This window comes from Oncorhynchus clarkii, chromosome 25, assembly GCF_045791955.1.
Source record: "Oncorhynchus clarkii lewisi isolate Uvic-CL-2024 chromosome 25, UVic_Ocla_1.0, whole genome shotgun sequence".
Classification (NCBI taxonomy): domain Eukaryota; kingdom Metazoa; phylum Chordata; class Actinopteri; order Salmoniformes; family Salmonidae; genus Oncorhynchus; species Oncorhynchus clarkii.
In genome coordinates, this window is record NC_092171.1 from 28,860,014 (window position 1) to 28,875,200 (window position 15,187).

Here is a 15,187-nt window from a genome sequence, read left to right on the forward strand (position 1 = left end):
CAGGGAGGTGCAAGACACTGAAATCCCTTGTAATTCAATACTCTGAGGTAGGTGGCGATATTTTCACTGGCGCTGACAGTCTGACACAGACCCAGAAGAAGAAATATGCGGAAGTTGACTTTGGAAGAAATGTGTGTTTCAGAAAGCACAAGAGTACTTCAATAAACTAACTTAACTTGAATAGTATAAACCATGGATATACAATAACAATGGAAGGTAAGGCAATAACTCCAGTCTTGTGTTAGCGAATGAGGTGGATGGTGTTAACAAATTCAATGTTGATTGATTGGACCACTGCTGAGCGAGCTAGCTAGCTTCGAACGATGCCCTGGACCGGAGGTAGCAAGCTACTAGGTCTGGGTGATATGGAGAAAATATATCACGGTATTAAAAAAAATTACGGTATGACGCTATTTTATGTTTTTGAATAATACATGTAAAATCAAATTGTATTTGTCACATACACATGGTTAGGAGATGTTAATGCGAGTGAAGCGAAATGCTTGTGCTTCTGGTTCCCGACAGTGCAGTAAAATCTAACAAGTAATCTAACAGTTCCCCAACAACTACCTAATACACACATCTAAAGGGTGAATCAGAATATGTACATATAAATATATGGACGAGCGATGGCCGAGCGGCATAGGCAAGGTGCAATATATGCTATAAAATACAGTATATACATATGAGTAATGTTAGATATGTAAACATTATTAAAGTGGCATTGTTTAAAGGGACCACCCTCTGGAGAGCCTTGCGGTTGAGGGCAGAGCAGTTGCCGTACCAGGCTGTGATACAGCCCGACAGGATGCTTTCGATTGTGGATCTATAAAAGTTAGTCAGGATTTTGGGTGACAAGCCAAATTTCATCAGCCTCCTGAGGTTGAAGAGGCGCTGTTGCACCTTCTTCACCACACTGTCTGTGTTGGTGGACCATTTCAGTTTGTCATTGATGTGCACGCTGAAGGACCTTAAAACTTTCCACTTTCTCCACTGCTATCACTTCAATGTGGATATGGGGGTGCTCCCTCTGCTGTTTCCTTAAGTCCACAGTCATCTCCTTTGTTTTGTTTACGTTGAGTGAGAAGTTGTTTTCCTGACACCACACACCCTCACCTCCTCCCTGTAGGCTGTCTCGTCGTTGTTGGTAATCAAGCCCACTACTGTTGTATCGTCTGCAAACTCTATGATTGAGTTGGAGGCGTGCATGGCCATGCAGTTGTGAGTGAACAGGGAGTACAGGAGGGGGCTGAGCACGCACCCTTGTGTTGCCCCAGTGTTGAGGGTCAGCGAGGTGGAGATGTTGTTTCCTACTTTCACCACCTGGGGGCGGCCCGTCAGGAAGTCCAGGACCCAATTGCAAAGGGCGGGGTTGAGGCCCAGGGTCTCCAGCTTAATGATGAGCTTGGAGGGTACTATGGTGTTGAATGCTGAGCTGTAATCAATGAACAGCATTCTTACATAGGTATTCCTCTTGTCCAGATGGGATAGGGCAGTGTGATGGAGATTGCATCGTCTGTGGACCTGGTAGGGCGGTATTCAAACTGAAGTGGGTCTAGGGTGGCCAGTAAGGTGGAGGTGATATGATCCTTGACTAGTCTCTCAATGCACTTCATGATGAAGTAGTTCAGTTATCTTTGCCTTCTTGGGTACAGGAACAATGGTGGCCATCTTGAAGCATGTGGGGACAGCAGACTGGGATAGGGAGCAATTGAATATGTCCGTAAATACACCAGCCAGCTGGTCTGCCTGCACATGCTCTGAGGACACGGCTAGGGAGGACGTCTGGGCCAGCAGCCTAGCGAGGGTTAACACTTTTAAATGTTTTACTCATGTCAGCCACAGAGAAGTTCCTGTTTGTGGGCCGCGACGGTGGCACTGTATTATCCTCAAAGCGGGTAAAGAAGGTGTTTAGTTTGCCTGGAAGCGTGACGTCAGTGTCTGTGACATGGCTGGTTTTCTTTTTGTAGTCCGGGATTTCCTGTAGACCCTGCCACATACGTCTCGTGTCTGAGCCGTTGAATTGCGACTCCACTTTGTCCCTGTACCGGCATTTCACTTGTTTGATTTTCTTGAGGAGGGAATAACTGCACTGTTTAAATTCAGCCGTATTCCCAGACCTCTTTCCATGGTTAAATGCGGTGGTTCGCGCTTTCAGTTTTGCGCGAATGCCGCCATCCATCCACGGTTTCTGGTTAGGGTCGGTTTTAATAGTCTCAGTGGGTACAACATCTCCAATGCACTTCCTTATAAATTCACTCACCGGGTCAGTGTATAGGTCGATGTTATTCTCTGAGGCTGGCCTGGAACATATCCCAGTCCGCGTGATCAAAACAATCTTGAAGCATGGATTCTGATTGGTCAGACCAGCATTGAATGGTTCTAGTCAAGGGTACATCCTGTTTGAGTTTCTGCCTATAAGACGGTAGGAGCAAGATGGAATCGTAGTCGGATTTTCCGAAGGGAGGGCGGGGGAGGGCTTTGTATGCATCGCGGAAGTTTGAGTAGCAGTGGTCAAGTGTTTTACCCCCACCCGTAGTGCAATCAATATGCTGATAGAATTTAGGTAGCCTTGTTCTCAAATTTGCTTTGTTCAAATCCCCAGCTACAATAAATGCATCCTCAGGATATATGGTTTCCACTTTATATAGAGTCAGTGAAGTTTCTTTAGGGCTGTCTTAGTGTCTGCTTGAGGTGGTATGTATCCAGCTGTGACGATAACTGACGAGAATTCTCTTGGAAGGTAATATGGCCGGAATTTGATAGTGAGGAATTCTAGGTTGGGTGAGCAGAAGGACTTGAGTTCCTGTATGTTGTTATGATTACACCGTGAGTCGTTAATCATGAAGCATACACCCCCTCTTCCCAGAGAGGTGTTTATCTCTGTCGGCGCGATGCATGGGGAAGCCCAGTGGCTGAACCGATTCCGACAATGTATCCCGAGAGAGCCATGTTTCTGTGAAACAGAGAATGTAGCAATCTCTGATGTCTCTCTGGAAGGCACCCTTGCTCTAATTTCGTCTACCTTGTTGTCAAGAGACTGGACATTGGCGAGTAGTATACTTGGAAGCGGTGGGCGATGTGCACGTCTATGGAGCCTGACCAGGCCGCTCCGTCTGCCCCTTCTGCGCCGCCGTTGTCTTGGGTCGGCTCTGGGATTAGATCCATTGTCCTGGGTGGTGGTCCAAACAGAGGATCCGCTTCGGGAAAGTCGTATTCCTGGTCGTAATATTGGTAAGTTGACATCCGTCTCATATCCAATAGTTCTTCCTGGTTGTATGTAATAAGACTTAAGTTTTTCTGGGCTTACAATGTAAGAAATAATACATTAAAAAAAAGAAATACTATATAGTACTTAAAGGACTTGCAAGGACTTGAAGCGAGACGACCATCTCTGCCGGTGCCATCTTGTTAAATTTGCTTAGTAGTACGTAACCCTAGGGTGGCAACACCTATATTCTAAGGGATTTCAATGAGTCGTTCTTCATTCTGATACTTTTATACTGTTCAATTTAACTTAAATTAAAAATACTTTAAAGCATTTATCAATTTTTGCATTTCCTGCACTCATTTGAGATAATTTCCATACTGCCACATAGGGCTGCACGATATGGGCAAATCATCGAGGCCTTATTTTTAACCAAATGTTACAATTGCGATTTGGCTAGTGATTGAGATTAAAACACTTGTGTGAACTGTTGGATTCATGGAAATATAATGATTATTCTAATTCTATAGTTAGAATATAATAGTTTACACTTTGAATACAGTATTGTTTGACATGACAAGGATTTATAATGCCAGGCAGGAGTTATTGTGACAGGGTAAGAACCAAAGAGTTGTGTTTCCTTGGGGACCCTGGCTACATTGAAGATTTTCTCTTAGCTACTTCATGCTTTGTATTCCTCTTTGATTTAGAAGATGCTGTTGTACAAACATCATGCTGATTTAGGTCTACACCATCTCTGGTATTATCAGGCTGTAAAGCTAATTATGTGTCCTCTGATTCAGTACATTTATTAGCTAGTTAGCCAGCTAACTAGTGATTAGCATTAGCGGCTAACAAGATTTAGGCCCAACTTGCGAAGAAAAGACAAACAAGCTGTTTGCAGATGTAAGAAACACAAACTAATATAAATTATATAACATGGATTTATATTAAGAAGCAAAGTGCAAACATCATTGTTGTCATCAACATAGTTGACCATGCAGACTGAATGCAAGTGTCTCGTGGTCGAGGAACAACAAATGCTCTCATTGGGTGGCTGGGAGAGAGCGAGTGGAGAGAGATGACTCAAGTAGTGAAGTAAACTATACAAATTGACGTTACACACGACACGTGTGGCATATCAAGAAGCTGATTAAACAGCATGATCATTACACAGGTGCACCTTGTGCTGGGGACAATGAAAGGCCACTCTAAAATCAAATCAAACATTATTTGTCACATGCGACCTTTTCGTGAAATGCTTACTTACAAGCCCAACAGTGCAGTTCAAGAAGAACAAAATAAACTAAAGTAAAAAATAATACAAAGGAACACAGTAAAATAACAACAATTTGTATTTTATTTATTTTATTTCACCTTTATTTAACCAGGTAGGCTAGTTGAGAACAAGTTCTCATTTACAACTGCGACCTGGCCAAGATAAAGCATAGCAGTGTGAACAGACAACAACACAGAGTTACACATGGAGTAAACAATTAACAAGTCAATAACACAGTAGAAAAAAAGAAAAAATAGAGTCTATATACATTGTGTGCAAAAGGCATGAGGAGGTAGGCGAATAATTTTTGCATATTAACACTGGAGTGATAAATGATCAGATGGTCATGTGCAGGTAGAGATACTGGTGTGCAAAAGAGCAGAAAAGTAAATAAATAAAAACAGTATGGGGATGAGGTAGGTAAATTGGGTGGGCAATTTACAGATGAACTATGTACAGCTGCAGCGATCGGTTAGCTGCTCAGATAGCAGATGTTTGAAGTTGGTGAGGGAGATAAAAGTCTTGAACTTCAGCGATTTTTGCAATTCGTTCCAGTCACAGGCAGCAGAGAACTGGAATGAAAGGCAGCCAAATGAGGTGTTGGCTTTAGGGATGATCAGTGAGATACACCTGCTGGAGCGCGTGCTACGGGTGGGTGTTGCCATCGTGACCAGTGAACTGAGATAAGGTGGAGCTTTACCTAGCATGGACTTGTAGATGACCTGGAGCCAGTGGGTCTGGCGACGAATATGTAGCGAGGGCCAGCCGACTAGAGCATACAGGTCGCAGTGGTGGGTGGTATAAGGTGCTTTAGTAACAAAACGGATGGCACTGTGATAAACTGCATCCAGTTTGCTGAGTAGAGTATTCGGAAGCTATTTTGTAGATGACATCGCCGAAGTCGAGGATCGGTAGGATAGTCAGTTTTACTAGGGTAAGTTTGGCGGCGTGAGTGAAGGAGGCTTTGTTGCGGAATAGAAAGCCGACTCTAGATTTGATTTTAGATTGGAGATGTTTGATATGAGTCTGGAAGGAGAGTTTACAGTCTAGCCAGACATCTAGGTATTTATAGATGTCCACATATTCTAGGTCGGAACCATCCAGGGTGGTGATGCTAGTCAGGCGTGCGGGTGCAGGCAGCGAACGGTTGAAAAGCATGCATTTGGTTTTACTAGCGTTTAAGAGCAGTTGGAGGCCACGGAAGGAGTGTTGTATGGCATTGAAGCTCGTTTGGAGGTTAGATAGCACAGTGTCCAAGGAAGGGCCAGAAGTATACAGAATGGTGTCGTCTGCGTAGAGGTGGATCAGGGAATCGCCCGCAGCAAGAGCAACATCATTGATATATACAGAGAAAAGAGTCGGCCCGAGAATTGAACCCTGTGGCACCCCCATAGAGACTGCCAGAGGACCGGACAACATGCCCCCCGATTTGACACACTGAACTCTGTCTGCAAAGTAGTTGGTGAACCAGGCAAGGCAGTCATTAGAAAAATGCCGATATGGTGATTGACAGAGTCAAAAGCATTGGCCAGGTCGATGAAGACGGCTGCACAGTACTGTCTTTTATCGATGCCGGTTATGATATCGTTTAGTACCTTGAGCGTGGCTGAGGTGCACCCGTGACCGGCTCGGAAACCAGATTGCACAGCGGAGAAGGTACGGTGGGATTCGAGATGGTCAGTGATCTGTTGAGGCTATATACAGGGTGTACCGGTACTGAGTCAATGTACAGGTTAGTCGAGGTAATTTGTTAATGTAGGTAGGGGTAAAGTGAATATGCATAGATAATAAACAGCGAGTAGCAGCAGTGTACAAAACAAATGGAGGGGGGAGGTCAATGTAAATAGTCTGGTGGCCATGATTAATTGATTATTTGTTCAGCAGTCTTATGGCTTGGGGGTAGAAGCTGTTAAAGAGCCTTTTGGGCCTGGACTTGGCGCTCTGGTACCGCTTGCCGTGCGGTGGCAGAGACAACAGTCTATGACTTGGGTGACTGGAGTCTGACAATTTTTTTGTGTGCAGTTTTGTCACACAACACCACAGATATCTCAAGTTTTGAGGGATCGTGCAATTGGCATGCAGACTGCAGGAATGTCCACCAGAGCTGTTGCCAGAGAATTTAATATTAATTTCTCTACTCTAAGCTGCCTCCAACGTCGTTTTAGAGTATTTGGCAGTATGTCCAACCGGCCTCACAACTGCAGATCACTTGTAACCACGCCAGTCCAGGACCTTCACATCCGCCTCCTTTACCTGCGGGATCTTCTGAGACCAGCAACTCGGACAGCTGATGAAACTGAGGATTATTTCTGTCTGTAATAAAGCCCTTTTGTGGGGAAAAACTCATTCTGATTGGCTGGGCCTGGGTCCTCCAAGGCCCACCCATGGTTGTGCTCCTGATGTGAAATCTATAGATTAGGGCCTTAATACATTTATTTAAATTGACCGATTTCCTTATATCAACTGTAACTCTGTAAATCATTGAAATTGTTGCACGTTGCGTTTATATTTTTGTTAAATATGAAATATATGGCTCTGGCTACATCCTTAGAATCATAATGGTAGTTAGTAAGAAGCCTTCTTGTGTCAGCTGGTGAATTACCTGCTATGTTTTATTTCATCTTCTATCTATGCAATAAAAATGTATCTAATATACTTATCTACCCATTACCTGGTTGTCAGTAAATTACCTCTTCCCATATCTTTGGCCACACCAAGGACACTAGCAGGCAGGAACACTCTCTTAGGCCACACACAGAAGTGTTTCTGTCTTTTCCCCAGTAGGCCTACAAGGATCAGAGACGACCACTCCTGGCAGAAAGTCCCAGTCTGCAGTGACTGGCAGTGCAAGGAAAGTGAAGGACAACGCAGCAGACTGGCACAATCTGATTCTGAAATGGGACCGACTGAATGATGAAGGATCCACCATGGCAAATAAGATAGTCAATTTAGGATTCAATAAAAGGTAAGTCAATCCATGTTCTGCAATGTGTGGTTTCTACCAATGAGGCTGTTGTAAGATTTGTAGTAGGATAATAATACATGTCTAATAATCAATGGATTTATACAGAATTGGTAGGAAAGTCATGCCAATGTGAGAGAGCTCTTAAAGTGCACCCCTCCTTATCCCTTTATTAAAATCAGTTCACAGAAAGAGATGCAAGTCATGATGGCGGGTCAGGACACCTCTGCCAGCTCTAATTCAGAGAATGCATTTGAAAACAGTAGAGAACTAGAAGAGGAGTGTGACAAGTTGCTAAGTGTCGTGGACAAAATGGTGAGTAGATCATTTGTGCCATTATTGAACAGAACCAAAGATTGTGGAAGAATCTGCCAAATATTGATGGTGGAACAATCCTCATTCTCTTTTTCTCTGGAAACACCAACAATTGTAGCCTGGTTCCAGATCTGTTTGTACTGTCTTGCAAACTCAATGGTCATTGTCACAACACAAAAATATCTGGGACCAGGCTACAATTGTACTGTCGGTGTCATTACTGACCATTTTTTTCCCCCCATCAGATCCATATTGTATCAAAAATGGAGAAGTTAGTTTCCTCTGAGAAGGGGATCATCGATCTAGAGACATTCCAGTATGGAACAGGAGGAAGACAAACTCCTTTGTTTCAGACCTGGCCTACGTCACAGTTCGGTGAGACTATTAATCAGTTTTAGATGCCCTGCGCTTTGAAAATACACATTGAACTGGTTTCCCAGGCTATACCAAGTTCTAGACTAGAAAACACTTTGAATGGAGATTCTCAATTGCCTTTTAGTTCTATGGTAGGCTTAATTTGTATCTGGGAAACTGGCCCTCGCAGTGTTTTTAGTATGGACCATTTGTTTTATGAAATATGTCTCTTTTCATTGCAGCAGACGTCTCCAACAAGCTCTATGAAGCCTACAAGCAAGAACTGACTCTGAAACGGGCTATTCTTCAGGAGCTAGCTCACACAACTAACCCAGACCTTTCAATGGTGTACCTGTCCTGCTGGCTGTATCAGCCGTACACAGATGACAGGGCAAAGTTACTGTTAGAGGGTCTTCTTTTAGAGACAGGGCATAGGCCAATTTAACCAACTTCAGTTGGAACATTCTATTTTGTTTATGGACTTGTATGGCTACTGTACTAACAAGTCCATAAATAAATGACAACTACTGTATGGCCATTACAAAGGAACTCATGCACAGCAATGCTGCTGGTTTCAACTCCATGAAATAATAGAATGATTTGGTTCTCGCATCCTTTATTAGGAAAATGCGTTCAACTGTACAGCATATGAAATGGTTGTATTGCAACAATGAGTCACAAATGAAACATGGAAATGAATAACCACAATTTCTTAACTTTTGATTTTATTTACCCTCATTTGCATTCATTTTCAATGGTATTAGAAACCTATTTTTGGAAAATGTTACACCCAAATATATAAAAAGTAATAAAATAGTGCAACATTTTTTGTACTGCTTTGATATTTATCTACATATAAACATATCACAAACTAAGCACTTGTTAAGGGATGAAAACACCACAACGAAAAGAACGTTTACAAATTTACAAAGAATACCAGGAATACACTTAAAATCCACCAGATGGAAAAGAGAGATGTGTGCTTGGTGTTGAGGTGGCCGGGTGTGGAGGAACAAAAATCATCACTGCTGTGTTTTCCCCTCAGCCTCAATACCAAGCAGAGCGTGGACTGCTTCCAGAGGGACTCCTTCAGGGGCGCGGATGTGCATAGTGGTGCCATCAGGCCCGTTGACGATGACGATGCGCTCCGAGGCCAATTCGCCCTCCTGGCCGTCTGCTAGGTGCATGGTCAGCCCCTCCGTCTGGATGTAGATCTCCTGGACCTCCTGGCAGCCCTGGGCCTCCTGAACCACCACCTGGCCTAGTCCACTGGAGGTGGAGGCAGCCTGGGTTAGGCCACTCTGCTGGACTGGGGTAGGGTTGGACTGCTGCGGCTGAGTACTCATGGGCTGCTGATCAACTGCGACTGGGTCTGTGGCCAAGGCCTTCTCTAGCTCCTTCATTTGATCAGCTATGTCACTGGTGCTCAGGACCTCAGTAGGTTCTGTACCAGACACACCCTGAGCTGTCTCCATGGCCTCCTCTCCTACTGAGTCAACGGTCTCTGTCATGCTGTTGGATAAGTGATCCTGGATCAGTTCCATGGGTGTTATGTTCGTCTCAGGGTTAGATGAGACGACCTGTGGTGTGATGGTAGCAGTCTGAGTGACTTGAGGGCCCACAGGACTCTTGGTGACCACCTCAGTATGTGGCGAAATGTACTTCATGCTTGTTGTTGCGGTGTTCTCGACTTTGGCCTCACTAGATTCTGAGAGGATACAGGGAAAAGAAAGCAGAAGATAATGAAAAGTGATCTACTTTGGACATATAGCAAATATCTATCCACAAATTGTTAGTAGCATCAGGTAAAAAAATACAACATACCTTTTGTGGAAGTCTCAATGCCGTTCTGATGGATCTGAACACCAGCCTGGTTTTCCATTTTAAACCTCTTTGTTGGAGGTAACATTTTAGAATTCTAGGTAGAGAAAGACTTACATCAATCTAACAATTACTCAAATCTGAGCATCTCATAATTCATTATTATGAAAACAATCCATAATAATGCCATAATTCCCTAAGCGTAGAGAAGTGTGCGGTCTAAATTAAATAGTGCTCTCCTTACCTCCATATAGTGGACATTCTTGGTTGCCATGTTGGTGACATTCTGCTGAGTTGGAGGGTTCAGAACTTTGAATTTGTTCACCTCATCGAAGATGCCAAGAGATTTGGCAACCTAAGTGACAGGATGTACAGTATGAACATTTTACTCTCTACATTTTGATTCCAAGATGGAATAACAATTTAGTAGATGCTCATATCCAGAGTGACTTACAATTAGTGCGACAATTAGAGACAACCACATATCACAGTCGTAGGCAAGTACATATTCCCTCAAAGTAGTTATCAGCAAAGTCAGTGCTAGCAGGAAAATATTCTGTATTAATTTTTACCTCTACATTGTGGACCTCCAAGGCCATGTGGACACCCTGAGGGTTACTGATGTAGTCTTGGGCCATCTTCTTCACCTGACTGTGGAGCTTCTCAAACTCCCGGTACACATCCGAAAACTGGGTTTTGGGTTGCCGCCCCTTCTCCACCTTAGGTTAAATGGGATACACTTATTCAGTAAACTAAAAACTGAACGTCTTATTCTTTATTTGACTGTTGCTAAAAATATGATAAAAAGATTCACCATTTGTCCAGAGGTAATTAGCTTCCATATCAAGCCTAAAATGTGAATATCCAATTTTCCCACTATTATCACCATGCATTCAAACAATGTGCAGCAAAAACCATGTATTAGGTAACTTCTTTTTTATTGCACTGTTTTTCAGGTGGTGACCGTACCTTCATCAGGAGGAACTCCCAGACAGTCATGACCTTAGCCAGACGAGGGAGCACAGTCTCCATTAGTTCTTCATTGTCACATTCGTGTGTCACCTAAACAGGGGACAAGTGACGTAGTAAAGTACTAGTATATACACATTCCTATCCTTTGTCATTAGCACCATTGGTAGGTATGATTTTCAGATGTGATACTCACAGCATCGCTATGTGTTGCATTCTTAGAACAAAATGCTTTTGAGCACATTTTTTATGGTAGTAACGTTTTCTAATCCTGACGCTTAAATGTATGTACCTCTTTGAGCCATGCTTTCCTACTCTGGGTCTGCTGCTCCACGCTGGCAGCTCCCCCTCCTAGCTTTGGAGGTCGCCCCAGTCTCACCGCTGGGTGTGCTTTGGTAGGTGGTCTGCCTCGTCCTCTGGGCCTCCCTGGTCCCCGAGCCTGGACCACAGCCTGCCTGGTAGAAGCTGCTACTCCTTGGGTTGCTGTTGTATCCGCCTGTGGAGGTACAACAGAATCAGTAAAACACTATGGATCAGTTTCCCAGACACAGATTAAGCCTAGTCCTGAACTAAAGCTATTTCAAGAGATTTTCCATTGTGCATGATTTGTATTTTTAGAACAGGACTCGGCTTAGTCTGTGTCCAAGAAACGGACACTATAACAGACAGACATAACCATATTAGCTTTAGGCTAAATTAGCTATGGGTTGTAAACACACCAATGGTCATTTTTTGTCAACATTGGTGGAGACGGTAACTTTCTAGGGTCTTACTTTTTGTTGAGTGGTTGACATTGCAGCAGCTGTTTTCTCTGTGGCCTCACTTTTCTCAGGACCTGATGTATTTTTAACACTGCTTGCATTACTTTCTTCAGTCGGCTTCTTATGTTCGGCCCCAGCGTCTGCGCTTTTATCAGGGCTGTCTGTTTTAGAGGTCCCTTCAGGAAGTGACTTCAGTTCACCGTGGGAGGGGTTCAGCCTGTAGTGTCTGGACAGACCTCCATGGCCTATGTAAGCTTTATCGCACGTTTCACATTGAAAGGCCTTCCGCTTGTGACTGTAAATCATAGATGCTGCTCCCTTTTTACCATCCTCACCATCTTCATCTTCCTCCACACTGATTTCAGAGTAGTCGTCAGAATCTGACTGATGGCTCTCGGCCAAGTCCTCTGTCTTGATGAACTTATAGTCCTTCACCTTGTACTTGGGCGGTCTGGACACCCTCCCGGAACGCGTTTTGATTTTCGGTGCCTTTTTCATTCTGGTTTTGACCCTTTTGACTTTTTCCACTGTGGGGACAGAGACAGACGTGGCAGGTTTAATTGCTGTGACTGTTGTGCCATTGACCGGGGCCTTACCTGAAGGCTGCTGGACAGGGGTCTGAACAGGTATTGGCAGTTTGTGCACAACGGGAACCAGGCTCCCAACCACAGGTGTTGAGCTCTGCAGTAGCAGCTGAATAGGAGGGTCTCCAGGGTTCTGCTGTAGGAAGTACTGTTGCTGTCCAACTATGGGTGTGATGTGGATGATCTGGGGGCTGTTGCTCACACTGCCGTTCGTAGACACTTTGACTTGCTGGCCTTGACTGGCCACAGCCAAGTTCTTCTGTTGAGGGATTGATATGGTAGTTTGTGTAGGTCCTTTCCCCTCCTGCTTTCCAGATGGTATCTGGACTTGGATTCTGATGGTTTCCTGCTGGTAAAATATAAACAATATTAATGTCAGTGGCGGTCATAATTGCCAGACAGTAGATTTCATGCAGCTGATTAAAGTGCAATGATCGAATATTAGCTTTTTTCTCCTTAAACAGAATTGGACAATTAAGCATACATATCAGAGAATGTCACAAGCAACAATTTGGATTACTAACTAAATTATAACATAGAATACATAAACAAATCCCAAACTTTTACCTTTTTCTGAACCAGGCGTGTACCATTGTGGGACTGAAGTGCCACTTGTTTCGCAACATTCTTCAGCTTCTGTGATGCATTCTGCATAGTGACCAGTGGCTGTGGGCTTGCTACTGCAATCTCTGAAGCTGCTACAGTCGTGAACAAGCCAGTTGTGGGATCCAGTGTGGTCACAACCTGCTCCGATCCCTTGGGTGTCTGGGCCATGAATTGCTGAGATTTGGTAACTTGCTCTATCACTTGTTGCAGTTCGTTGGGAGCCAGTGCTGTACTGGGAATAGTATACTGTATCTGTGACGAAGTAGTAGGGACTGTTTTGATGCCTTGATTTTGTTCAAACAGATGAGCAGCCTCATTCTCAGTCACTGTGATTAGCTGTTGTTTGGCCAACTGCTCCACTAGCTGTTGCTGCTCCTCTTCAGTCAGACCTGATCCCTCAACAAAACTACCATCTGGTTGCACATAAATGATGGTGGTCCCAGGTGCAAGAGCATTTACAAAGTCAGCACTGACTGTAGAATACTCTGCTCCCGTTGCAATACCTGGGGTCTCAACAATAGAAGTTATTATGTTCTGTTCAGGTTGTTGTTCATGGTCTTCAGTTTGGCTGACAACCTCCTGGGAGTCCTTTGCAACGAATGTCTCCTCTTTTGTGCAGCTTTGCAGGAAATCTGTCAAGCCCTGCTCTTCGGTGATCTCTGGTGCATTTGCTTCAATGCATTTCTCGCCGACTTGCTTCTGGTTAACTTGCAATCCAGAAACACATGGAACTTGAGATACTGTAACATGATCTGCCCCTGTTGTTGTACTTGACATATTGCTCTCGTTGTCGGCCATTTTGATTGTTGTAGCTAGCTAGCTAGATGTTCATGTGCAATTCTGAACCAATCGATAGGTTAGGTAACTTGAATTTCGATAAATTTTTACAGACCAATACGTTGGTAAAAATATATTTCTACAAAGGTTACTGCAATGGTCCCAATTTTTTGTTGTTGTAATATTGTGAAACGGTGCAATCATTAAACGCTACAGAAGGAAACAGTTCACGTCGTGAGCTAAGAGACTGCTAGCTGTAGCTATCATATTTTTCTCCAGCGTTGATATGCCGTTTCCGTATCCGTTCTTCGTATTCTATATTATTATAGCGGTCCGCAAACAAATGTTCGAGGTGCATGCCACCGCCTACTGTCCTGGAGTGTGTAGTCATCCACAGTTCACACACTGAATAAAGAAACCAGTAATTAAGATACATTAAACCCTTTTATATAATACGGTAGTACTAAGAAAATAAAAAACTACCCTACTAACTTCTAACAACCTATTCCCAAAATCCCTTTCAACACCCTGATCCCCATCCAACCTCAATAACCATACACGTCAATATTTCTCCCTCTTCCACATACGGTACTTACAACAATACATCAACAAATGCTTCACTGTTTCATGAATTATACACTCTGTACATAAACCATTTGCATGCTTGCAAACCAGATATAATGCCGATTTCAATGTACAAAGTCCTAGAGGCAACTGAGCAAACACTACCTCTCCCTTCTTAATCTAACCCTTGAATCTTGGTCCACCAACTGTTCTTTGGAGGGCATATAAATGCCGGCCCTTGGGCTTTGAGTCCCACCTCTTCTGCCACACATCTCTACCCAGTGGAGGACAAATATCAATTATATCTAGTTTTAAAGCCATTTTGGCTACCTGGTCTACTATTTCACTCCCAGGTGGGCTGGGACCCAGCAGAATCGCACTGCTACTCCCAGTCTCTTGATTCTCCATAATAACATTAATGCCTCCAATAGTAGGTCACTCCTATTAGATTTTCTGGATGATAAACTGTTCAATACAGACAGGGAATCTGACCATAGTACATTTCTGACTGGTGGAGCGTCCTCCACCCACTGGAGCACCTACTATTGCCAAAGGTTCTGACAGTTAATCTGTTAGTTTCGACATATCTCTACATCAAATTCAGGGATGTAACCGCCTGCTCCTGTATGACCCAATGATGTACAGTACCAGTCAAAAGTTTGGACACACCTACTCATCCCATGGTTTTTCTTTATTTTTACTATTTTCTACATTGTAGAATAATAGTGAAGACATCAAAATTATGACATAACACTTATGGAATCATTTAGTAACCAAAAAAAGTGTTAAACCAATCAAAATATATATTATATTTGAGATTCTTCAGTTGCCACCCTTTGCCTTGATGACAGCATTGCACACCCTTGGAATTCTCTCAACCAGCTTCATGAGGTAGTCACCTGGAATGCATTTCAGTTAGCAGGTGTGCCTTGTTAAAAGTTCATTTGTGGTAAAAGACCAAGCCCATATTATGGCACGAACAGCTCA

The 15,187-nt window shown here is 43.5% G+C and overlaps 2 protein-coding genes across 5 annotated transcripts; one reads left to right on the plus strand and one right to left on the minus strand.

Annotated features, from left to right (window-relative positions):
* Positions 1 to 77: 77 nt before the first annotated feature.
* LOC139384145 (cyclin dependent kinase 2 interacting protein) lies at positions 78 to 8,944 on the plus strand. 3 transcript variants are annotated; one of them, XM_071128828.1, is made up of 5 exons: positions 78 to 216; positions 7,269 to 7,452; positions 7,632 to 7,764; positions 8,010 to 8,139; positions 8,364 to 8,944. In XM_071128828.1, exons 1-5 carry the CDS (start codon positions 210 to 212, stop codon positions 8,561 to 8,563), a joined length of 654 nt encoding a protein of 217 aa, XP_070984929.1. In that variant the 5' UTR covers positions 78 to 209; the 3' UTR covers positions 8,564 to 8,944. The 3 variants fall into 3 exon arrangements, with proteins under 3 accessions (XP_070984929.1, XP_070984927.1, XP_070984928.1); XM_071128826.1 differs by having other exon boundaries at positions 86 to 216; positions 8,361 to 8,944; XM_071128827.1 differs by having other exon boundaries at positions 106 to 216; positions 7,272 to 7,452; positions 8,361 to 8,944.
* LOC139384135 (uncharacterized) lies at positions 8,718 to 13,953 on the minus strand. Of its 2 annotated transcripts, none has more exons than XM_071128813.1 (8): positions 12,821 to 13,953; positions 11,682 to 12,599; positions 11,201 to 11,404; positions 10,909 to 11,001; positions 10,512 to 10,658; positions 10,184 to 10,294; positions 9,943 to 10,036; positions 8,718 to 9,826 (listed from the first exon to the last, which is right to left on the minus strand). In XM_071128813.1, exons 1-8 carry the CDS (start codon positions 13,655 to 13,657, stop codon positions 9,141 to 9,143), a joined length of 3,090 nt encoding a protein of 1,029 aa, XP_070984914.1. In that variant the 5' UTR covers positions 13,658 to 13,953; the 3' UTR covers positions 8,718 to 9,140. The 2 variants fall into 2 exon arrangements, with proteins under 2 accessions (XP_070984914.1, XP_070984913.1); XM_071128812.1 differs by having other exon boundaries at positions 11,682 to 12,602; positions 12,821 to 13,939.
* Positions 13,954 to 15,187: the final 1,234 nt, after the last annotated feature.

Bases quoted from the DNA above. Each gene is read 5' to 3' on its own strand.
- LOC139384145 (XM_071128826.1), top strand. The intron at 7,453-7,631 runs GTAAGTCAATCC...TATTAAAATCAG, and splicing joins AATTTAGGATTCAATAAAAG to TTCACAGAAAGAGATGCAAG. The intron at 8,140-8,360 runs GTGAGACTATTA...TTTTCATTGCAG, and splicing joins CTGGCCTACGTCACAGTTCG to CAGACGTCTCCAACAAGCTC.
- LOC139384135 (XM_071128812.1), bottom strand. From the start codon at position 13,657: ATGGCCGACAACGAGAGCAATATGTCAAGTACAACAACAGGGGCAGAT. The intron at 12,603-12,820 runs GTAAAAGTTTGG...ATATTTTACCAG, and splicing joins CACGCCTGGTTCAGAAAAAG to CAGGAAACCATCAGAATCCA. The intron at 11,405-11,681 runs GTAAGACCCTAG...GTACCTCCACAG, and splicing joins TGTCAACCACTCAACAAAAA to GCGGATACAACAGCAACCCA.